General features: G+C 40.4%; 1 protein-coding gene across 1 annotated transcript in view; it reads left to right on the forward strand.

The window, feature by feature from the left end:
- LOC137291841 (IQ motif and ankyrin repeat domain-containing protein 1-like) overlaps positions 1 to 24,480 on the forward strand; it is a 282,934-nt gene that overhangs the window by 150,896 nt on the left and 107,558 nt on the right. The window contains exons 9-11 of the mRNA XM_067823385.1: positions 9,869 to 9,961; positions 15,063 to 15,177; positions 15,638 to 15,743. Coding sequence (XP_067679486.1) covers positions 9,869 to 9,961; positions 15,063 to 15,177; positions 15,638 to 15,743 — 314 coding nt within the window. The remainder of the gene's footprint in view (positions 1 to 9,868; positions 9,962 to 15,062; positions 15,178 to 15,637; positions 15,744 to 24,480) is intronic.

Genomic DNA, 24,480 nt, shown 5'->3' on the forward strand with positions numbered 1-24,480 from the left:
CTGCCCGGGAATAAACTAAGTCAAAACAGCCCTCGTACAACCCTGTTACCATGTAACAGCAAACTCCCCGTCTGAGATCTGTAAGATATCACAATAACATAAAACAAAGAACTAACCCATAGCAAATTACAGATGTTAAATCTTATACCTAACAAATACTCTGTACAAAGATGTAGAACTTATGTAGAACTCATGTAAATAAATGCAGTCATTCCTCTGACAGCAACAACACCAGCTCAGTAACTGGGCAGGTATAAGACACCAGTTTACCATCCTTCACAGTTTGGACAACTGCCTTCCGAACTTTATCATCACCACTCTGGATAGCATTGACAATTACAGCCATTGGCCATTCGTTACGATGAACAGATTTGTCTTTCAGGAGCACAACATCTCCATTTCTGAGATTAGGTCTATCTTGTTTCCATTTGCGCCGGCACTGCAAAGTGTTCAGGTATTCTTCCTTCCAGCGTTTCCAGAACTGATTAGCCATAGCTTGTACACGTTTCCACAGGGACTTGTACAACACACCAAGTTCAAGGTCACCCATTGGTTGTGTGATGTCATTCTTCTGAGTAAGAAGTGTCGACGGACTCAGCACCCAAGGCATCTCAGCATCAGCTGATACAGGTGTTATTGGTCTTGCATTTACAATTGCACACACCTCTGCCATAAAGGTGGTAATCATGTCATGGGTCAAATTATTTCCGGCAACACCGGTCAGCATTGAGTCTAATATCCGACGTGTGACACCAATCAATCTTTCCCAAGTCCCTCCCATGTGAGAAGAATGAGGAGGGTTAAAAATCCACTTGGTTCGCTTCTCAGTCAGGAAAGCTTTGACCGTTGTATCTTCGATGTTCACGCAATCGACATGAAGATCACGCACAGCACCAACAAAGTTAGTTCCGCAGTCGCACCGGAACTCTGTTACATTTCCTCTAATTGATATGAACTGTCTCAACGCATTGATGAACGCTGCACTGCTCATCTCCTCCACAACCTCTATGTGGATCGCACTAGTTGTCAAGCTTGTAAACAGCAGGACCCAGCGTTTGCTATTAACCTGACCTCCTCTAGTTCTGTGTGTCACAATGGTCCATGGACCAAACGTATCCACTCCCACATAGATGAACGGAGGACATGGTTCCAAACGATCGGGTGGTAGATCTGCCATCTTCTGATGCTCAAGCTTACCTCTAAGCTTTCTACAACTGACACAGGAATGGATGAGTGAATTGACAAGTCTTTTGCCTCCAGTGATCCAAAGACCAGCTGATCTGATAGCACTTTCAGTGAAGTGCCGTCCTTGATGCTTCACATTTTCATGATGGTATCGCACCAGAAGACTTGCAACATAATGTACTCCTGGAATGATCAAAGGATGTTGCATTTCAGTGGTTATTTTGGCCCTACTGAGTCTTCTGCCCACTCTTATCATGCCACAGTCATCAAAGATTTGATTCAAGGACAGTATTGTACTATTCTTAGGAAGTGCTTTCCTGTTTCTGAGACAGTCCATTTCCTTACCATACACTTCTTGTTGGACTTCCTTAATCAGAAATTGCTCAGTGAGTGAGAAGGATGGCTCGTTTGCAATAGTTTGCTTGCAATGTGTTTGTCCAACATGTTTCAGGAGCATGATAGCCTTGACTAGTTTCTTCCAACTAGAGAATCGTTTGAAGCGATGAGATTTCAATCGACCACTTCGAACACTGTAGTTAGCATTGTTGCTTTCGCCCACTTCGGATCGAAACCCATCCACAGGTACAGTTGTCTTGATGTCTTCAGTTTCTTGCAGTACTGTTGGCCCAAGAAGCCAGCTACAGTTCCTCATGTTAGCAGCAGGACAAGATCGCGTTCCCCAATCTGCAGGGTTAATGTCTGTAGATACAGAGAACCACTGGTCTGGTTCAGATACTTTCCTAATCCTTTCCACTCTGTTGGACACATACACCTGGAATCTCTTGGATTCATTCCGGATATAGCCGAGAACAATCTGACTATCAGTGAAGAACTTTACTGCACTGATTGGCATGTCAATCTGGTCACACACTTGGTCAGCAATCTCAACAGCAAGAACAGCTCCGCAGAGCTCTAACCGAGGGATAGTGTGTCCATGTTTAGAAGCAACCTTTGCTTTGCCGAGAACAAAGCCACAATTAGTTTGTCCACCTTTGTCCACAGTTTTTAGATATGAAACGGCTGCAATTGCTTTTTCAGAGGCATCGCAGAAGATATGAATCTCTGCGTGCATTGTGCTTGCCAGGTATCCAGCGATGTAAGTTCGTGGAATCTGTAAGTCCTCTAGGTGGCTTAGTGATACTTTCCAATCTTCCCATTCTTGTCGGAAATGTTCCGGTAAGGGAGATCCCAATCAGTATTCTCGGATACAAGTTTCCTGAGGAGAATCTTCCCTTGGATCGCCACTGGAGCGACAAACCCCAACGGATCAAATAGACTGTTCACAGTGGACAGAACTCCACGCTTTGTGTAGGCCTTTTTGGAAGATGACACTTTGAAGGTGAAGACATCTGATCTTAAGTCCCAGGTCAGCCCAAGACTTCTGTGTGGTGGAAAGGGGTCAGCTCCTAATTCCAGATCCTTCAGATCCTTTGCCCTGTCATCTGACAGGAAGGCTTGCATGACCTCAACACCATTTGAGGCGATTTTGTGCAGGCGCAGATTACCTTCTTTCAGAAGACATGACTGTGTCCGTTTCATGAGATCAATTGTTTCATCAACAGTAGCGTGGGATGACAATCCGTCGTCAACATAGAAATTTCTTTCTACAAACTGCACCACATCTGCACCAAACTGTTTCAAGCTGGCATGTGCTGTCTTTCTAAGCCCATATGAGGCTACAGCTGGGGATGGGCTATTGCCGAACACATGCACACACATTCTGTAATCTACCAGCTTGTTGTTCATGTCATTGTCCTTGTACCACAAGAAGCGTAGAAAGTTTCTGTGGTCTTCTCTTACTCGAAAACAGTAAAACATCTGTTGTATATCAGCAGTGCTGGCTACAGGCTCTCTTCTGAATCGAAGAAGTATTCCTAGAAGAGAATTTGTCAGGTCAGGGCCTCACAAGAGGACTTTGTTCAGAGATATCCCATCATATTCAGCCGAGGAATCAAAGACTGCTCGGATTTGGTCTTTCTTTTTAGGGTGGTACACACCAAATATTGGCAAGTACCAATGCCCTTCTCCAGGGTTCAGTGATGGAGCCAGTTCGGCATGGTTATTGTCGAACACTTTCCTCATGAAGGTTATGAAGTGCTCTTTCTTCTCAGCATCTCTGCGAAGACTGCGATCTAATGTCATAGCTCGTTTCACTGCTTGTGGTCGGTTGTCAGGTAAGCATTGCCTCGAAGTCTTGAAAGGGAGTGGAGCAACCCAATTGCCATTTTCATCCTTGTAGAATTCATCCTCCATGACCTTTAGGAATTCCTTGTCCTCAATTGATAATCCAGACTTCTCATCTTCCTTAGTGATAGAGAAAATATCAGAATTCAACTCACAGATGCTCTCACTGCACACAGGCTTCTCAGTATAACTCTCCTTACACTGGAACACACTTGGGCATGGCTTAAACAGTGATGATCTTCCGTTTTTAGTCAGGTAGAGTTTGTTTACGTTAACAAGGTCAGGCTCATGCAGATCGCCTAAACATGCTTCCCCAACAATTACCCAGCCGAGTGGTAGTTTTTGAGCATATGGTGCCTTTTTCGGACCAATACGTTGTGACAGTACATGATGTGCTTCAATCAAATCCCTTCCAGTCAGCAACTTCTGGAGTTGGGATTTCTTCTCTTATGTCTAGTATCTCACAGCATTCAATGACTGCAGGGAGATCAAGCCTGCAGCTTCCATCCAGTGCTTCTATTAATAGCACGACGTCCAGACGTCTGCATATTTCCAGTACAAGATGATAAAGTATAAGGTAAATTTTCACCACCAATGCCCAGCCTGTCAAAGAATTCTGGTTTAGCTAGTGTAGAATTACTTTGATCATCTAAGATGGCATATATCTTCACTGGTTGATCATAAGTTCCGTGGGCTATACACATTCACAAGTACATATTTGGTACAAGACTTTCCTGGAAAACGCTGGCCACATACTTGTGTGCACTTTGTAGTAACCATTTGTTCCTCCTCCCCGCCATGACGGGGCTTATCTACATGTAATGCAGTTGGATGATAGAGGCTGTCACAAACACCACATTTTACAGTTTCTGTGCATGACCTTGATGTATGTGTGGATATGCAACAACGAAAACAGATGCCTTTTCTCCTCAGCAAGTCTCTCCTATTGTCAAGACTCATCGTCTTGAAGGTCCTACAAGAGTTCAGGTTGTGGTTTGTTGAGTTATGAAGAGGACAGAGAAGAGGATCTTGTCATTTCACAGGGTCAATACCAAAGGTTTTCTTGGCAGTGACCTTCTCTGGTGGTATTGGCGTTGTATTTTCATATTTGAAGCTTGCGTCATTTTTGGTCCTGCTAATGCCCCTGATGAATTCTGTGAATACTGGGAATGGTGGAAATGAGAGGCAGTTGTTAGTCTTGTATCATGAGGCATGGTAGGTCCACTTTTCCTGGAGGCCAAAGGGCAGCTTGTTTACTATGGGAAGAATTCTCGAAGAGAAGTCAAAATAAGACAACAGAGAGCTGTACCTTGGATCTTCCTTGATGGATTCTATTTCTGATAAAATGTCCACCAGTTCATACAGTTTGTCACTGTCTCTATTTGTAAGTTTCGGAAAATTGTCCAGTTTCCTCCTCAGTGCATCTTGTATCATCTCTGGACAACCGTAACGCTCATCTAATCTGTTCCAGATCCTGCGCAGTCCTCTTTCTGGGTGAGCCTGGTTTGCAGAGCGTAAACTTAAGGCGTGTTTTGAGGAGTCTGGTCCTAGATATTTAACTAGTAAGTCAATTTCTTCAATGTCACTGACTTCCAGTTCAGAAACAAGTCTCTTGAAGCTTGCCTTCCAGGAATTGTACAACTCAGGACAGTCGTTGAAGGTTGTAAGCCTTGATAACATAAGATCCTTTTTAAGAAGAAATTTCACCAGTTCCTTCGGAGCATCAATACCAAGACTGCTGGTAATGGGTTCTGATGGAGATTGTGCCAGCTGAAGATTTGCTCTTTCGGGGCCTGTTGATAAGACAGCTGGGTCATCTGGCAATGAATTAACAAATCTTCGGATTCTCTCAACCACATCTTCTTCTGGAAGTGATATTCTTGATCCCTCATGGGAGTCTTCAAGCACCTTTGCTTCTGCTTCCGCCTTTGCAGCTTCCTTCCTATGATGAAGAATGTCTAACTCAGCCTCCAGTTCCGCTTGCTTTCTCTTAACTTCTGCTTCTTTCATTGCAAACTCCAGTGCTGCCTTGGCTGCCTTTGCTCGTTTGCGCGCAAGGCGGGAAGATCGTGATGAAAAACTCGTACAAGTGTGTTTAGAGGAAGACTCATCAACTAACTGCTCAGCATCATTCAACACACCTCCATTATCCTGACCCGGAATGTGTTTTGAAGACGACACACCACCTGGTTGTTCTGGGTTATTTAATACCACTTCAGAACCTTTATCAGAAGCAGACATTTTAACAAACACTGGTAAGTAATAACTAACAATTGGAGTCTAACTAATACATGTGTGTCTCAACTATCAATCGAAGGCTTAATTAATACAGGTAAGTCGCAATCAGTTTCACCAGTTGGTCGGCACAGTCACAGGTATGTATCAGTAGTGCAGTTACGAGTGCACATCAGCAAAACATAAGAATAAGTCACTATGAATGACAGACAGAATATCCAGAGAGCACAGACCATGGTTGTAGATCAGAATAACAGTCTGTACGAGCAGAACACAGTTTTTACCAGCAGAATGCAGGTTTTCTTTATCAGTTGTACAGGCACAGTTCTTTTTTCAGTTGGCAGTTATTCTGGCAGATCGTCAATTTTAACACAAAGAGAGTTCGTAATCTTCTTACTGTAATGTCCGAAGCTCAGGCATCCTGAACATTAGCTCTTTGTCTCTCCAGCTTTATTTTCTAAGAGCAAATGAGTAAGAAGCTGGAACAAATACAAATCTTGTTTTGACAGTAAAGCTGGAATCCAGATTGGGCGCAACAGTACTAACAATCAGTCATCATAACTTCAGAGAATCCAGAATATCAAAATATTACAACATCTCTCCACAAGAACTGTTGAATAATACTTTGAGGTTTATTGTTGACAGTTAAAAATCTAAGATTTGATATGAGAGTTCCTATTCACAACATAAACGAGTAGCCAGATACAGACCATGTTCTTTTTCAACAACAATGCTTTTAGTTCGATTTACACATAAATAAAGATTGTCATGACATAAACAAGGGCTGAGAAGTTACGTTGATGACTTACGCATGATATAAAACATAAACACATACATTTTGCTTCCTCTAAGGTTAATTTACGGATAAAAAACATCAGTGACGGCAGACACCGTCCAACGGATGTCAATCAGCATGATCGACAGTTATAAATCAGCATTGCCCTGCCCGGGAATAAACTAAGTCAAAACGACCCTCGTACAATCCTGTTACCATGTAACAGCACAATTGTTATCATAACTGTCGGCTTCCTATCAGTGCTTGCTTATACTGGCTTCCACCTTTTGTTAACTCATTCCACTTGTTACTTTGTTATTGTTTACCTGAACATATAAATATAGCTTTGTACCCCATCCTCATTCACCTGATGAAGGAGTAAGCATTAACTCCAAAATGTTGTGTTCTCATAATAAAGAAGTTTCATGAAAATTTTCATTCTTAACTGAAACCTTGTTATATAACTAGACTTAGTACCTGCGGTTGAACTACCAGCTGACTGTCTAGCTTTACGTACCCTAGCCAGATGATCTTTCTTTTTACAGAACAGACAGTTGGCATTAATAGCACCACATTCCAAAGCCTTGTGATCTGAAAAACTACATCTATAACACCGGCCATAAGACTGATTATTAGACTGAGTGAAGCTAAAATCAACTTTGTTGACAGAAATTCCTGCAATAGCTTTAGTATTCTCCATGGCCGTCTCATAGTCTTGCAACCTTAACAGAATCCGAAGTTAAATCATCCTCCAGCAGAAGTTACTCTCATAGGTGTTTCGATGCACATTTCTCAACAATCTGATCTCTGATCATTTCATCATGCAAAGCACCAAAATTACAAGTTTTGGCAAGTTCTCTTAAGTCTTATCAATACTCTTATCTGACCCTTGTGCTTAAGAACGAAATCTATCACGTTCTGCCACTACATTTCTTTTTTGATTGAAATGTGAACTCAAAACAGCTTTAGCAGTATCATAAGCGTCCTTTTGACCAGGCAATGTAAGAAAATTTCTTTGACATGGACTACCTAAACAGTGCAACAATGTAGCCCTTAGAACCTTATCCTCTTGTGTTTCTAGACCACTGGCAACCTCATAAATAGAGAAAGATTCCATCCAGACAGTAAATTCAGTACTCATATCTGTGGAATTCATATTTAGAGCTGGCGGGGGACGTAAATGTACCTTAAAATTCACAGGTGCTGCGACAGGTTCAGGTTCAGCCATACTGGCTACACACTGTTTACACAGTTTGGAAAAGTCAAAGTTTATGAATGTCAAGGCAAGTAGGACTAAACAAAATATGGAGAATGTTCTCAATACCCAGTTCATGATGACAAATATTCCCATTGAAAACATGCTTTTGAGATGATGTAGATGACTGTAGACCATAACTTGCAACATACTGTGAGTCGTGACACTGACAGGTGAGATACATGTGATCCATGTGAATAAATGGCGTCTTCATGAATGCAAAAGTTCTCACTCAAAGTTCTGTTCGAAAGTTCCACCAATTAGTAAGAGTTCATATCACTAACACAGTTCATGTCGTGTGTATATCACCTTCTCTTGAGGCATTACAACGCATCCCATCCTTGTCACCATTGTAGTATCTTCATGGGCTCGATGTCTGCACAGGGACACATACACAACTACACAACTACACAACTACACAGTAGTTCCAATCACTTGCTTTATGATGACGTAATATAAGTTCACAAGTTACTTTCACCACGTCACATCACGTGACCTCAGATGCTATAAGGCATAAAACTATATTTCAGAATACTACAGTAACGTTTTACATAATTTTATTGCACTTTCTCTTGTAGACCTTTGGTGGTGTGTACATATGTATTTTGACATATGTATGTATTCTTTGTATCTGAGAAAAGAGACATACTTAAACAAACTGTCACTCTCATATCATTGTGTGAGGATAAATTGTACAAAACATCTATGTCAGTGGCAGTAAAGAAAAATTTACATACAAGCTTAATAATCTTCTATGAAAGAAGCATTTTCGCTGATGCATTGCTAGTGTATACTGAATATTTTAAGGAATGTACTAGTAACTTAGTCTGTGACTTACATGTAGCAGATTCACAGTTTGTCACTTTGGTTCATCTAGATTTAATGTAGAAAATATACGTTATCACATGAACATACATGTATGCATATTGTATAATACTATTCCTTGCATATATAAGATAAAGGGTCATGGGATTGGGGCGTTAACTAAATTTCTCAAGAGCATTATTTGGTCACTAGACAGCTTGGATACAGATTGATTATTTGCTAGATCATTGACCAGTCAATATGCTGGATTTCGGCTTTATCACCTCTAGCTATCATGAAAAAATTTGTGTATCATGAACATACATAATCATAAGGATGCATGAAATGTACACACAGGATAACAAGCGAGTGTATTTTTCCTTCAAGTGCTTAAAGCGCTGCAATCTGATTATTACCCTGGATAACCCAATCCAACCATTGAGTAGAGATAGTATTTATTTGCATGTACAATTTGCGCACACTACCAGTACAGCAAACATAAGGGCTTGCTGAACATTTAGATATCATCTGCACATTGTTATGAGTGAATATCTTAAATCAGGTACATGTATTACAGAATTAAAAAAGTTACACGATATTGATTTATTATAATGTATACACTTGCAGTTGAATCCCCCAAATATTTATGAAGATGGGCATGCCTATATTTATATTGAATGCAAACAAGGTCCAGAAGAATGATAATAGGTGTGACTCTGTAAAACAGATTGTCCAATGATATAACAGCGCTTTCTGCTGACGACCATGTGCAGCTCTTGCTGAATAAGAGTTGCTTTTTATTCCCGCCCATACCCAGCCCTTGCTGTGAGAAGCTAATTAATTTGCCGCACTTATGCATCTCTTGGCCTTAATTAGTTAAAAAGCGTGCCACTATAACACCGGTGCCACTGAACATTTACAAAATGAAATGTGACTCAATGAAAACTATCGCAATATTAATCCATAATAATACAAATTAGACAAAAAAAAACACACTCTCGTAACAATCAAAGTCAGCTTTTATTATTTTGTGTCTAATGAAAATTAACAATCAAAATACAAAGTCATTAGCTATTTCAAGTTTAAACTTTTAATTTAAATTTTTAAATGGGCTATAACTGCAGGAAAAGTTATCTGGCAGATGAGTGATTATCTAGCTGTCAAATGAGTTTGGTTGAGTCTTGTATTATAGAATTAGTTTTCAGCAACCCATGCTTGTAAGAGGGCACTAACTCAATCAGGTGGTCTGGCTCATTGATTTGGTTCACACATGTCATCACCATGCTCATGATATTGATCACTGGATTGTCTGGTCCATATTTCATTTTTTACAGAATTATGCCATATAGCTGAAATATTGTTGGGTGCAGCAAATCAACCACCCAATCCTATGCCATGCCTGTATATTTGAATTTGTTCTCTCTGTCCAGCTCAACCAAGCATATTGTGAACTGGAGAAGAGAATCACAGAGCATGATGCAGCAGCTGCTTCAGGCTTTGAGAGAACTGACATCACATTGAATGTATGTTTAACAGTATGTGTTGTAGGACTGCAATGATTCATGCCAATTCATTGAAAATCAAATCTGACACCTTAGATTCAATTTTCGATAGGCATTTTTAACTTTTTTGATTTGATATTTGAATACCCCTTGCAATTATTTCCATGTAGCCAGAACATAAATTTGGCTCCAACTTGAGCAGTTTTGAGCACTGAAATAAGGCCAAACATGAATGGTTGACTAATTATCCAATGAAAATTGTTGTTAGTAGACATTTCCAAGGTGACAGTGGAATCACACTTAGAAAGTTAAATGAAATGTGATGTTTTTGTTTATTTGAAGAAGCGAATAGAAAATGATCAAATCGAGAGTCTTAAGATGGAAAACTGAATCAAGGTTTGGGTGAATTGTTGCAGCCAAGATATGTTATGCCTTCAATGTTTGACATAACAAGATTTCTTCAGTTCTAAATTTGATACAACCAATGTCATTGTGTTTTATCAACAAAGCCTTTTGAATGTGAACAAACTGTTTAAGCACCTATATTGTTATAAAATCAAATTTATTTTACCATGAATAATACTTACCACAATGCCTTAACTTCCTGATATTTTAATGTTTGTTTAAATACAGTATTGCGTCTTCGAAGATGTTGTCAACAGAACGGCAACAGTTAATACTGCATACGGTAGTTCACATGTTCATGCAACATCAACAAGACTGTAAAAGGGACAGAAAATTGTATGATATATATAATGTCATTGGTTTTATCAAAAAGGATCATCTGATAAATAAATATGTGCAAAAGTACACTATAAAATTCTGTCATGAAGAGCTTCCACATTAATCAAACCCCGTCCTCCCGAATTGATTGGCATGTATATACGATTAAGAGAGGAACGAGGATGGAGTGCTCTGTTATCAGACATGATCCTTCTGATCAGGCGGTCAAGACCCTGGATGTCTTGTTTTGTCCAATCACCTACTCCAAAGGAATAGGACAGGACTGGCACAGCAGAAGTATTCGTGGCTTTGATCTTGTTTCGAGCATTTAGGTGGGAGCTCCAGATTTTCTTTAAACGAGATTAATACTCGGCCCGAAGTTTATCTTGTATCTGGGCATTCTGGAGCTTGTCTCGATCTTGCATTCCAAGATAGGTGTAGGCCTGATCTTCCACAAGATGCTCAATAACTCCTCCCCCTTGTAACCTGACCGATCCATCACTGGTTACCTTTCCACGTTTCAAATGAAGAGTATTACATTTGTCGAGTCCAAATGTCATGCCAATATCATTAGAAAAGGACTCGACAAGGAGAACCTGTTCTTTCAAATTGGTATCTCCTTTGGCAAGGAGCTCGATGTCATCCATGTAGAGGAGATGGGTAAGAGGTGTTGGGGATCTGTGCTGAGGAGGTCGGGGATGGTATCCCTCCTCCTTATTGAGCAGGAAAGTCAAAGGATTTAAAGACAGACAAAAAAGCAAAGGACTGAAGCAGTCCCCCTGAAATATTCCCCTTCTGATTCGAAGGGGAATTCAGAAGTCTGCACCTGCCCTTGTGAGTACATCTGAAGTTGAGTCGACCAGCAACTCATTAAAGACTTGAGTAAATCAAGTAGTCGCTCAGGGAGGTCAATACACTGAAGAGACTTCAGAATCCATTCATGTGGGACAGAGTCATATGCCTTTTTGTAGTCTATCCAGCACATAGAGAGGTTGCGGTGGTACGTTTTAGCCTCTTCCAAAATCATTTTCTGTACAAGAAGTTGATACTTGCACCCCCAACATCCCTTTCTCACCCCCTTCTGCTCTCTGTAAATTATGTCATTGGAAGAGCAGTAAGATGACATGAGGTTTGTCAAACACCCTGTGAATAATTTGTATTGAGTATTTAGACATGTGATAGGGCGGAAGTTTTGGGGATCAGTCAAGTCTCCTTTTTTGTATTGAGTATTTAGACAGGAATGAGGGATTATTATCATTATTATATGTTTTACAGATTAAGATTGATATGCAGCAGAGAGGGTTTGGGTGATCCTGACACAGTCAGGCTGGTAAAGCTGATCATCAGCTCGGGGCCCCCGCCCCCTTTACACGCAGCCCAGACAGCGAATGGAACTTCTCCCAGAAAACACTGCCTAGTCGAACCCACCCAGAACTTTCTGGAGAATATGAAGGCTCCCCAACACTGCAGCCTTCTGCATTACCCAGATTGTCAGAACCCGGGCACTCTCCTGATCTGCGCCAAGAGACCAAGAGGTACCAAACCAAGGGCACCGAGAACAAAGGGGAGTCTGACGACTGTGTACCTGGGATGCAAGCGAGACATTTCAAAGGCAAGGTCTGCGTATTTATCATGCTTTTCCTGAATCTTGCCAATGACATTGCTGTCAAAAGGGACAGAAAATTCAATGATATAAATAATTTCATTGTTTTTATCAGAAGGACAAGATCAGATTTGTTGACAGGAATTCGTCTCAGGCTGTATATTGGCCTATTCCAGAGAAGTTTGAAAGCATCATTTTCCAGGACGCCCTGGACATGTTCAAGATCATACCATGAATGGACCTCGGGGGCAAAGCCACAGGCATGGTGGAGACAACAGTAAAAGCAGCGAGCCATGCCATCATGTCTCTTAAGATATGCTGTTTGTGCCTAGGAAGGGCATCCACTGCCAAGATGTTGGACAGTCTCTGTAAATTCATTGCAAAGATGACATTTCATGTTCACACATTTTGATTAAGAATAACATTCTGGCGATTTGAGTGGGAAGTGACTGGTCCTGAGCAGCAAAAAGGAAGCCCTCAGTTTCACATTTGAGACCAGCCGACTTCATCCAGGCGAAGGAGTCGGTTGGATTGCTGTTCTGTTCAACACACTGTATTTACACATGATGCAATGGCTTCTCAGACAACATCTATAAAAAAGGACTTAGTGAAGAAATTCACCTGGTTACTCCAATCGCTGTACATCCAGCAGTACATAACCATCAACAAAAATCTTCACAATGTCAGTCTTCTCCGGAACTTTGAATTATTTCTTGTTTTGAAGATTGATATGTCTTTGTCTTTGCATCACTCAATATGATTGTAAAATATGACATTATGGACAATTTCCAACATGTAGTGCTGAAACCTGGTTTTGAATCTGATACCAATCACTTACCAGCTTGGCGGTTTTATCCACTAGGCTACGAAGGATCACTGTGAAGAATGAGATTGTTTCTCAGTATGAACCATATGTTTCTCCTATGATGGGTATTGTGGGCAGCGCATGTGCAGGGCATGGGTAGCACGTGCGAAGCATTGCACGTGCAAGGTAAGGTGTCGGCTGCCAGCCTCATCACAGTTGATTTCATCAGTGAATACCAAATATTGAAATTACGAGGGTTGGCTGAAAAGTTGTAAGCCTCACTGTGAAAAAAAGTTACAAAGTCCACGTTTGTAATTTATTTTTCTACGTAGTCCCCTTCCAAGTTCACACACTTTTGCCAGCGATGCTGCAAGGCCTGAATCCCGGACATGAAGAAATCTTCTTCAGCTACCCTAAAAAAATCAGTCACAGCGGAAATGACGTCATCATTACTTGCAAAATGGCGACCGTCGAGTTCCTTTTTCATTTTGGGGAACAGGTGGAAGTCAGAAGGAGCCAAATCAGGTGAATAAGGAGGATGGTCAATGAGTTCAAAACCACAATCGCGGATTGTTGACATGGCCACCACCGATTTGTGAACAGGCGCATTGTCTTGGTGGAAGAGGACACCTTTAGCGATCATCCCTCGTCGTTTGGCTTTGATTGCTTCTCGCAACTGGTTCAGTAGATCAGCATAGTATCTGCCGTTGATAGTTTGACCTTCTTCAAGACAATCAATGAGCAGAATACCCCTGGAATCCCAAAAGACTGATGCCATCACCTTTCCATCTGAAGGAACAGACTTGGCTTTCTTCGGAGCTGGTGAATCAGGATGCTTCCACTGTTTTGACTGTAGTTTTGTATCTGGTTGAAAGTGATGTATCCAGGTCGCATCCATGGTTACAAATTGTGCCACAAAATCATCAGGATCTGCTTCAAAACGACGCAAATTGTCAAGGGACGTCTGGAACCTGACACGTTTCTGTTCTGCTGTCAAGAGCTTTGGCACCCATTCGTTGGTGATAATATGCTCAACCCTCTCATGAGACAATATGTCGAGTAGTCAATCGTCGATCATCCATCAACATATCGAGCACTCGCATGATGTTTTCTGGTGTGGTTGCTGTTGAAGGCCTTCCTGAGCGTGGGTCATCATCAAGGCTATGTCTGCCACGCTTAAATTCTGCAGCCCACTTCTTTACTGTGGAAAATGAAGGAGCATCATCCCCTAGAGTGGAGACCATGTCAGCATGTATCAGTGTTGGGGACATCCCTTTCTTTTGCAAGTACTTGATGACTGCCCTGTATTCAGTTTTGTCCATTTCTGATGATTTCAGAGGGTAGGTTTACCAAAAGAGCTGTAGTTGAGATAAAACTATTAGTACGTTTGTAGTTCTTGTGTCTATGATTCACTAAATGATTGTCCTCATTGGTGGCAAACACCTGTCTCTACCTGGTGGTGAAAAACCACTCAGGCTGAGAACTTTTCAGCCATCCCTCGTATATCTAAAGTATATCTGTGGTTGGTTTGTAAGTTGGATATTCCAATGTTAGTGCTTTCTTCCAGAAAATGTAATCTTAATTATCTATTCCACATCTTGATAATACTCCTAAGGAAACCATGCACCTAGTATATGTTATATCCACACTGGAAACAGTTCCGGGGGATTGAATTATCCTTTACCTGTCAGTTCATTTTCCATCATCGTCTGTCTTCAAGAAACATCTGGGCTGTCTCAACAAAGTGATGGACCCACCCAATACAAGCATTGTTAATTGTGTTGTTGTTACACCATCCCTTATTTAGTGCATGTCACTTCTGTCTCAAGGCTTTTGTCAGTGATGTGACCAGCTGAATTACTAAATGTTAAGATGTTATTTTCTGTGAAAACTGATATGCTTTACACTTATAATATTTATGGTTTTCTGTTGTGAAGGAGTTTGACTCTAAATGATCGACTGCATATGTCAGCTTCTTATGTTAACTTCAGACAGTCCATAATGCTGAGTTGGCACTGGAAGCCATAAAGATTGATTTTGAAAAAACTCAGGACAAACTTGCCCTCACCAAAATGAAACTTCGGGAACAGCAAATGACACTGCCAGGTACTGCCAACATTTCTTAGAACATTCTTTTGTCAGACCTTACATTTCTTAAGGTATCCCTGTGAGATAAAATGAAATATGAAACTTCAGGAACAGTAATTAGCACTGCAAAGTACTTAAAACATTTCTTAAAACACTTTTTTTGCTTTGTTAGAAATTACCTTCCTGACACTATCACCATGAGATAATGTTTGACAGATGTGAAAATAATGAGAAAATTACATGTTAAGATGATAAGGAGTTACATATCAGAAGATAATGAGGGTGTAATATGTAGAGATAACGAAGAATGACAAATATGAAGATATTGAAGGTGTAACATGTGAAGGTAATGATGTATGACAGATGTGAAGATAATGAAAACTGACACATGTGAAAGTAATGAGAGTGTAACAGGTGTTCACATAATGAGGGACTCAAAGATGTGAATATGACGTTATCTGGTGATTGTTAACTACAGGTGTGCCTGGAGGACATACTGATCTTCCTGGAGTGAAGGTGATGGTTCGAGAGCTTGATGAAATTCTTTTAAGAGATGTTGGCAACAAGATCAAAGACTCTGGCAAGTAAGTTCTTGTGTAATGAAGAAAATATATATACTACTAGCCTGATTGTAACACAGTTGTAAAAACGTGCTGCTTTAATTGTATGAACCACAGCTGGTGTAGCTACATATGCCAGTGTTCTCATCATACTGGAAATCAAATACTGACTGCTCAGAATCCTCTGCTATTCCTCATATATTGCCTAAATCACTTCTTGTCCATATTAAATAGGAAAAGAAATAGGAGGATCTGTTGATGGATCCAAAATGGCTGCAGTGCTGAGATGTATGTGAATGAGCTCCTGACTTGTGTGTTGCAAGTTGCATTTATGCAAGTTACCGACATGTGAAAGTTACCCATACAGGAAGTTGTTTGGCAACTATTAATAGCATTTTAAGCTACATTGAAATTGAAAGGAGCTGCAGCAAGAAAATCATCTGGATCTCCGTTGAATTCAGTTTGTCCTAAGTTGTCTAAACATTGGTACAATCAACATTACAGCTACATTTACCAGATGTGTTTTCACCACAAGAGAAGATGCCAACCACCATCCAAATAGGTGATACCAATACAGTGACCACCTTTGACCATGATAACTCCTACCCCTCCCATACTGTTCAACTTCATCAGCAAAGCGTCCATGGATGTGATAACAACCAAAATGACAAATGTCCACATGCTACCTATATTACAACAGATATTCAGGGAATGGTTTGTAACCACAGCCAAAGACACATTATTGGAAATCATCCAAGAAGTTGTGGCTCTGCCCAATACTGAAGTACAAGAACTGAAAACTGAACTGAAACTGAAGACTAATGAACTGGAGCAGTACAGCCGGAGAAGCATAGTCAGGATATCAGGGATAAAGGAAGGATGGTGACGAAGAAAATGTGGATAAAGTTGGGCTTGTGCTGTATTCATGTTTCTATGTTTTATCCAAGCGTAGCTTCTTTTCACAGGACCAAAAGCCAGATAGTACGCTATTGAAATAGGCATAACATGGGAAGAAATACAGGGTGTATCCTGATTTATCAATTTTTCTGGAGATTTCCCAGCTTCAGACATATATTTCATAGAAATTTATACAATCGAAACATACTCATCGTACATTTTCGTATGCACAAGCATCTTGCCATGACCAGATTGTCAGGTATTTCTAAACATAAACTGCAAAACTTATACCCCAGTAAATACATTATCATAAAGTAGTTCCATTACATTTCTTTGAATTTCAATGAAATTTCCAATTTCAAAGTTTTCTCAGGTTTGAAACATCTAAATTTACTCAGGTGGAAAATATTCAAATTGTATACACATCTTAGCTATTTATGTATCATACAGATGTCAAGGGCATGTTTATGAACGGTACGTACATCTTCATGTTACCTGTGTTATAGCAAGATGATCATATGTTTCCATAATGTAAATTACTTGGTTTATGTATTCTTTTTCGTATATTCCTCCTTGGGGTACATATAAGCATTTAAATGTCCTGCAACTACGTATGAGTTGTGTTGCGTTAGATTCCTGTGATTATGAGTGCTTCAGAAATGACTACTGTGTATATTGCTCTCTTTTATTTCCCTTCTGCTTGATTTAGAGATTGTTTCTGAAAGTTTTCATTCATAAATTGTTGTAACTTTACTCTAGTCTCCATCAGCTTGCCATGTGCTTGTCAAGATGGTGGACGGGAGTGTTTCACTATGCTGACTTTATCACTGTTCCTGTTAAGGAGTTTCAGTGTTACTGTTATTGTGGTGTTCTGTTTGTATAGTTAGGTTGTTTGGGGCTATGTAGTAGTTTCTACGTTATTAGACATATTACTCGACTTTGGCTTCGGTTGTCTCGTGTAGGCATTATCTTTTTTCACAGGTAGTGATAGCAAATATGTTTAGCACTGCCTTCTGGTTTGGGGATCACGTGATGCCCTGTGTTTGTTCTGGTCTACCAGGGACACCTGGTGTGCCTCTCTGATGCCCAGGTGCCCTGGCTTTGGTTCTGTTGGGGGCAGTGCGACCCAGGTTCACTGGCTTCTCTTAACCTTCAGAGACCTTTAACATCACTCACTCAGGCATCGGCGGCCTTTCTTGGCTACAAGAGCAAGGTCGCCATGTCATATGAGGAGGTTGATATGAAGGAGGATGAAGGGAGAGGTTAGTCAGAGCCTGGGACTCCTTACTCCTTTGGCTCATCTCTGAAGCAGGTCAGAGAGCGTATTGCAGAGGCCTTGCCTCAGGTGGCAGTACAAGCGCCTGACCCCGCTGAGTTTTGGCTTCCTGGGGTGGCGTTTGCCTCTAGTCGGGTCGCCGAGGCATTGTTGTGTATTCTTCTATCTCTTATTAATGAGGTGGTCAATCCTCTCCTGGCTGGATCATGCTTACAGTTTGATTTGCCAGGCGTGGGTAAGCGCTATCAGCTGGGAGAGGAGGGTCTTTTTTAACCCCCCGTAGTGGGTAAATGCATTTATGCTTCGGTTACATTGGGTGGTCCGTCATCCTCATCTCTGGCTAGGTAGGTGTCTCCTGCCTTTCCAGACTAATGCCCCTACGCTCAAATCTGCATACCAATCATTTGAAGAGGTGTATCGGTGCGCAGCACAACAGCTATGTGTGGTGGTCCACTCAATTAACCGATGTCCATTCTCATCTGGCGCAGGACAGCATTAGATGTTGTGCTAATCAGATGATGGGCGCAGTCATGGGTATGCACAGGCTATGGCTCTTGGTCACCTGCTACTCCCCAGCCACACAACAGGCTTTGCTTTCATTGCCCTTCTCCATGGGATCTTCATTGTTCCCAGGGGCTTTGCAAGTAGTGCGGAAGGCTGGGTCCACTTTCAAGGATTCTAAGCCTTTACTGGAACACCCCTCCACACCCCGCCATCTCCTCTTGCTTCATCTTATCCTTCAGCTCCTGTGAAGGAAACTGCAAAGTGGGCAGTCCCGTTGCAACACAAGCAAAGTAAAAGGGCTAAAGGCAGGGGTAAGCCCATTCAGTCTCAACAGTCTTTTCGGGGCAAAAGGGAAGCCAGCCCCAGCTTCCCATTGAGTCTATCCCCAGAGCCTGTCTTAACCCCTGCACAAGCAAGCAGAGTCCTGCCAACTGTATGGCATTGTCTTTTGTCTGACGTCCGTGTCGGCAGCCAGTTGTCGCTGTTTCTTTGAGAGTGGGAGACAGCCACATCCAGTCCTTGGGTCCTGGACGGTCATTTGCCGCAGTGGAAGCAAGATCCCCCTTCCTTCTCCGGAGTGCGGCACACACCCATGCCAGCCTCTAGAAAGAAGACCAGCGTCTTCCAGACTGAGGTTTAGTGATTACTTGACAAGGCAACCATAGATATGGTTCCGGAGGGTCAGCAGGAAGAGGGCTTGTATTCCACTTATTTCCTGGTGACCAAGAAGGACGGAGGGTTCAGACCCATTGTGAATCTCAGAGAGCTGAACAAGCTCATAGCAGCACCATTGTTCAGGATGGAGACACTGCGTTCAGTGATCTCCTCCAAGGAGACAGGGGATTGGCTTACGTCAATTGTTTTCAAAGATGTATATCTTCACGTTCCCATGAGTTCAAGAAATACCTCCATTCTTCTTTCGACAGGTAGTGTTACCAGTTTCATGTCCACATAGCTGATGTTCATTACAGCTCAGTTAGCCAGGTCGCAGGGCAGGTGTTGTTACCTTGGCTGGCTGCTCAAGGCATTGAGCCAACTGCTGAGCAAGGATTCCACACTTCAGGTGATGGATGCCCTTGTAAAGTCCCTTGAGCTATATCATCAACCTCAGGAAATCAGAGCTTGTTCCAACGCAAGATCTGATACTTTTGGGGACACAATTCAACACCGAGCTGGGGATTGTCTCCCTTGCTTCCGACTGCATCACCATGGTCAAGGGGACTGGAAAAAAAGTTCACATTTACAAGCTTGTAAATCTCTTGTAAAGATGATGTTTACAAGACATTTAAATTTTTGGAAAGATGATGTTTACAAGACATTTACAATTTGTAAAGATCCACAAGGGGAGATAACTGGTGGGTGATGGTAAAACGGTCCGCAAGGCCTCAAATTCACACCTAATAAATCCCCAAAGCTAATTACATCTAATTACCCCTCGACATAAATAATGAGGTAATTGGGGTGTGAAATAAGAGTGGGACAGACCTCTGTTCAGTGGACAGGGGTCACTCTGTTAGGGGTAGGATGGATACAAAAAGTTGCTATTCATAAAGAATCTTACTTTCTTGTGACTCGCCATACTTCTAAAATGCCCATCAAACACATCATCTTTCTGAACACACTATGGGCCCCACCTTATGAGCCCTCGGCGTATCACCAAATGAAGCAGACAACTGGTAGCCATTACACTTGAGTGCACATCCACCAGCTATGACTGGGTTTGGTCTCCCACGTGCTTCGTTACGAGGGACGAAAGTCCAAGTACAACCAGGGATACTCCACAATACTCTATATAGGCTCCCTGGTACAAGATATTGCACTTCTGAATCGCGATTGTACACTTGTAATTTTATTTATTTTCTTACAAACAGCAGTACCGATATAATGGAATATATGTTACTAGTACTTATAGTGGCCTCAAATTCACACCAAATAAATCCCCAAAGCTAATTACATCTAATTACCCCTCGACATAATTAATGAGGTAATTGGGGCGTGAAATAAGTGGGACAGACCTCTGTTCAGTGGACAGGGGTCACTCTGTTAGGGGTAGGATGGATACAAAAAGTTGCTATTCATAAAGAATCTTACTTTCTTGTGACTCGCCATACTTCTAAAATGCCCATCAAACACATCATCTTTCTGAACACACTATGGGCCCCACCTTATGAGCCCTCGGCGTATCACCAAATGAAGTAGACAACTGGTAGCCGTTACACTTGAGTGCACATCCACCAGCTATGACTGGGTTTGGTCTCCCACGGGCTTCGTTACGAGACACGAATCGAAAGTCCAAGTACAACCAGAGATACTCTACAATACTCTATGTAGGCTCCCTGGTACAAGATATTGCACGTCTGAATCGCGATTGTACACTTGTAATTTTATATTTTCTTACAAACAGCAGAACTATTTATTTTCTTACAAACAGCAGAACTGATATAATGGAATATATGTTACTAGTACTTATAGTGGCGGAATATTTGACATGTTGATATTTCATATGTTTTTTAGTTTGTTTGTTTTTAGGCGTGATCAATAGTGGTTACGGCAAATGCTAGTAAGTTCTTATCCACCTTGTGCCTGTAAAAACACAGAATGGCCTTCGTTCGACTTTGTGCATTGTCATTTTATTCACATGGCATAAGAACCATATTTGAGGTGTGGCGAGTCACACTGCTTCCATATCCCTCACTACTCTGCTGCATTTTTATTGGATAAAAAAACATTTTGAAATTGTTTCTGCTGAGTTGTAGGCTTGTTTGACATCTTGCAGTGTCATCATCGCAATAATGCGCCGAGGAATAGGTTGTTTAGATGGTGAAAGTTGTAATGTGCTGAATTTGTTTTATGACGCGTGAACAAGGAATTTAGCATATCATAACACTGAAATAAATTTGATGTTCGTTTGATTGTGCTCCATGGTCAATACTGCACTGTTGATGGAAATGGTATTCTACAATGTGGAATTTGTTTCACTTTTATAATACTCTCGTCTTTCATGCGAATTAAATTACCCCAGAACAAATGGACAGTATCAAGCTTACACTAGATGTTTATTTACCTTCGGGAAGGAATTATCAGATTACAACAAGAAAGAGGAAGATTAAATTTCATACAAAAACATTCCATTTACAAATTTACGGAAAATATGTTACACATTATTATCAAATATACAATCAAAAACAATGGGGTAACATTGTAGTTGTGCATTCTTCAATACTTGTTCATAGTTTGCTTTCTTATGGCTGGGGAGGTCTGCCTGCCGCATCCATTCGACTCGATTTCTGAAGAAAACAGTCAATATGATCATACTTGCATGAAGTGAATGGTAAACCAATGTGAAAATAGAATCAATTGTTATTCTCGTAATCTCATAGCAAGTATTATTGATACTTGAGTATTTAGTGCATTAGAACACAGGTGTATGGTACAGCCTTTTTTCTCCTTTCAAAGATCACACGGATTAATACTGTGGGGTGATTGTTACTGTATCTCTCAGCCTTGAACAAAGCCTCAACACATAACAAGGCCTAATCCCTTGTTCATTGATGAGCAAGTCATGTCAGTAAGGGTTCATTAATTAACAAGGCCTAATGCCTTGTTAACTGATATCATCTCAGTTAAGATTCATCAATTAACATGCCTTCTTCCTTGTTAATTGATGATAAGCCAAGTTACGTAGTGCATCTTCTTAAAACAGTTTCATCTAATTCTTGATTCCCGAAAGCTAGTTAAATTGGTTTTCATGTTTACTTACTATAGTTTTTCTGGAATATTTTTTCATGACATCATTGTGTTTGTTTTTCTTTCTTGAGACGGTTTCCTTTTGTGTCTGCAAACATCTTCTCATAGCCATTGCAACAAACAAAATACATATATTGACTGACATATATTATACAGTGATTACAGAATTATAACAAGAAGTCTTCACCAAACACATGCACCCGATTCAAACGGTTGAACAAAATCGCCCATGAACATAACATTTTGTTGCATAATTTTACTGTGCAACAAAAGTTATGTTTGGAGCTCAAGAAATGAGCATTCTTATTTATATGACAGTGGGTTGTGCTCATTGTTGTGCACTCATGCATATAGGACAGAGTATTAAGCAGAACTGCAATACCTTGAAACTCAGCGTGCAGAATAACGGGGAGAGCTGCCTTAGCATCCTTATTCTGTCCTGTTTCCAACCTGAAAAAATACAATTCTAAATTTATTGTCCACACAATGAAGATAAATTCATGTCGAGGTTATTGTAGAAACACCTGAAGTTTTACTTGTTGAATGGGTAATGCATTGAAACTCTTGCAGTTACTGTATGTAAATCATATTAAATTATATTCTTACATCTGTTGTGGATTTAGGGTCATTCCTCTTACAGACTCAGCATTCCTTAGAACCTGCCTCACAGCTGTCTGTGAAAGTAAATTCATGGGAAAAATGCAACTAGCATTTTGAAAAGCCTAACAAAATGACTAGCAGGTATTACAACCAAAGTCTTAAATAAAGTCGAATTACTGCTTATACAACATCATATAAGAATATCTTGTCTGAAAATGTTACAAACATTTACAAAGAAATAAACAATCAATTTAGTTTTTAAAATATATTTGTGTTAAATTTGATTTTGAAGTGCCTTAGCGATTTTGAAAAAGATGTGTTTTGTGAGTAAATGGGTTTATATCTATTAAAGTCACTATTCCATCCATATAATGACGTATGATATGGGAACCCGAAATACGTATATGCATGAATACTGGGATTAGTCTGTATTGCTCCGTCATTGTTTTTTTTCATAAAACCTATCTCTTAAAACATAAAACAGAACGTTTTACGTCTGTAAGAATACGTCCAAAATCAGTCTTATACTAATTATACATTATAATTGAAATTACGTGCAACAGGTAATCCGTCAGCTCAACCAAAAAAAAACAGCTGGTGTTAACTGGGGAATATATTCCACCCCCATAGCCTGATTAAGTCCCAGGAAGGATATTTATGACATGTAGTAAACCTTTGATCAACCAATTAGTCGGGCTGTTGTTCTCATATCGTGATTCAATATACTAAACACTTACTGAATGGCAGGGATACTCTATGACTCTGTGTATTGAGCTCCCTGCTAAATGATCTGGTAGTCTTGAGTGTAAGATTTCTCAACAAAGATGCTGCTGAAGGAACACATGGCGACATCAGGATTGCCTTACTGATTTTACAAATAATATACTTGCATCTGCAATATACTCACCTGAGCTGAATGTGCCCTCTGAAGAAATAACGCTGACAGATATTCTGAACGGCTTTGTAGATGTAAAGTCTCAAATTCACGACAGCAAAAATGTCCGTATGTTGGTGTGCAATGATCAACTGCATTTTCCCATCGGGTGTTCATATATTTATTTAGATCTCAAAAGGTCAAATTACTTTGAGTTACTCTTCCTTTGCCAACCAAGAAATACAATGGACAGTGCACGTGTACACAACGGTTTGTGAAACACGTACATAAATGTATGTCACTTTAATATGAATTTTACCAATTGACCATGTTGTTGAAATAGACTATTGTTCATCAAGACTAAGCGTTATCAAAACACTAACTCAAATCAGCTAAATAATCCTACTAGTGGTATCCTCTTTGGACTGAAGTTGTTTAGTTTAAGAGTAAGAGGATTAAAAGGCATGCTCAACTGGGTTTGGTCGTTTAACTAATCCCACACAGCTATCACCAGCAGAGGGAATGATTTTCACATCTCATTTTTTGTGCTTAATTATTGTGTTTGTTTTTTATTGATAAAAAAATGAAATGGGATTGTGAACAGCTTTACAGTTTATATCGACACTGGTACCATACAACATACAATACAAAATTTAAATGCAGCATATGTTGTCACATATATATATAAATTTGAATTACAAACATGAGTAAAGCTTGAAGACAATCTTATACGGAAAAAGTGAATTATCTGATCTTAATAATCTGTCCATCCTAAGATCTGCCTACCTCTTCGTCACTGCTTCTTTTAGATTTGATACTAAATGTGATTGAAGAATTAACCTCGTGGTTTGTCATATAATAAT

This window comes from Haliotis asinina, chromosome 7 (genome assembly GCF_037392515.1).
Source record: "Haliotis asinina isolate JCU_RB_2024 chromosome 7, JCU_Hal_asi_v2, whole genome shotgun sequence".
Taxonomy (NCBI): domain Eukaryota; kingdom Metazoa; phylum Mollusca; class Gastropoda; order Lepetellida; family Haliotidae; genus Haliotis; species Haliotis asinina.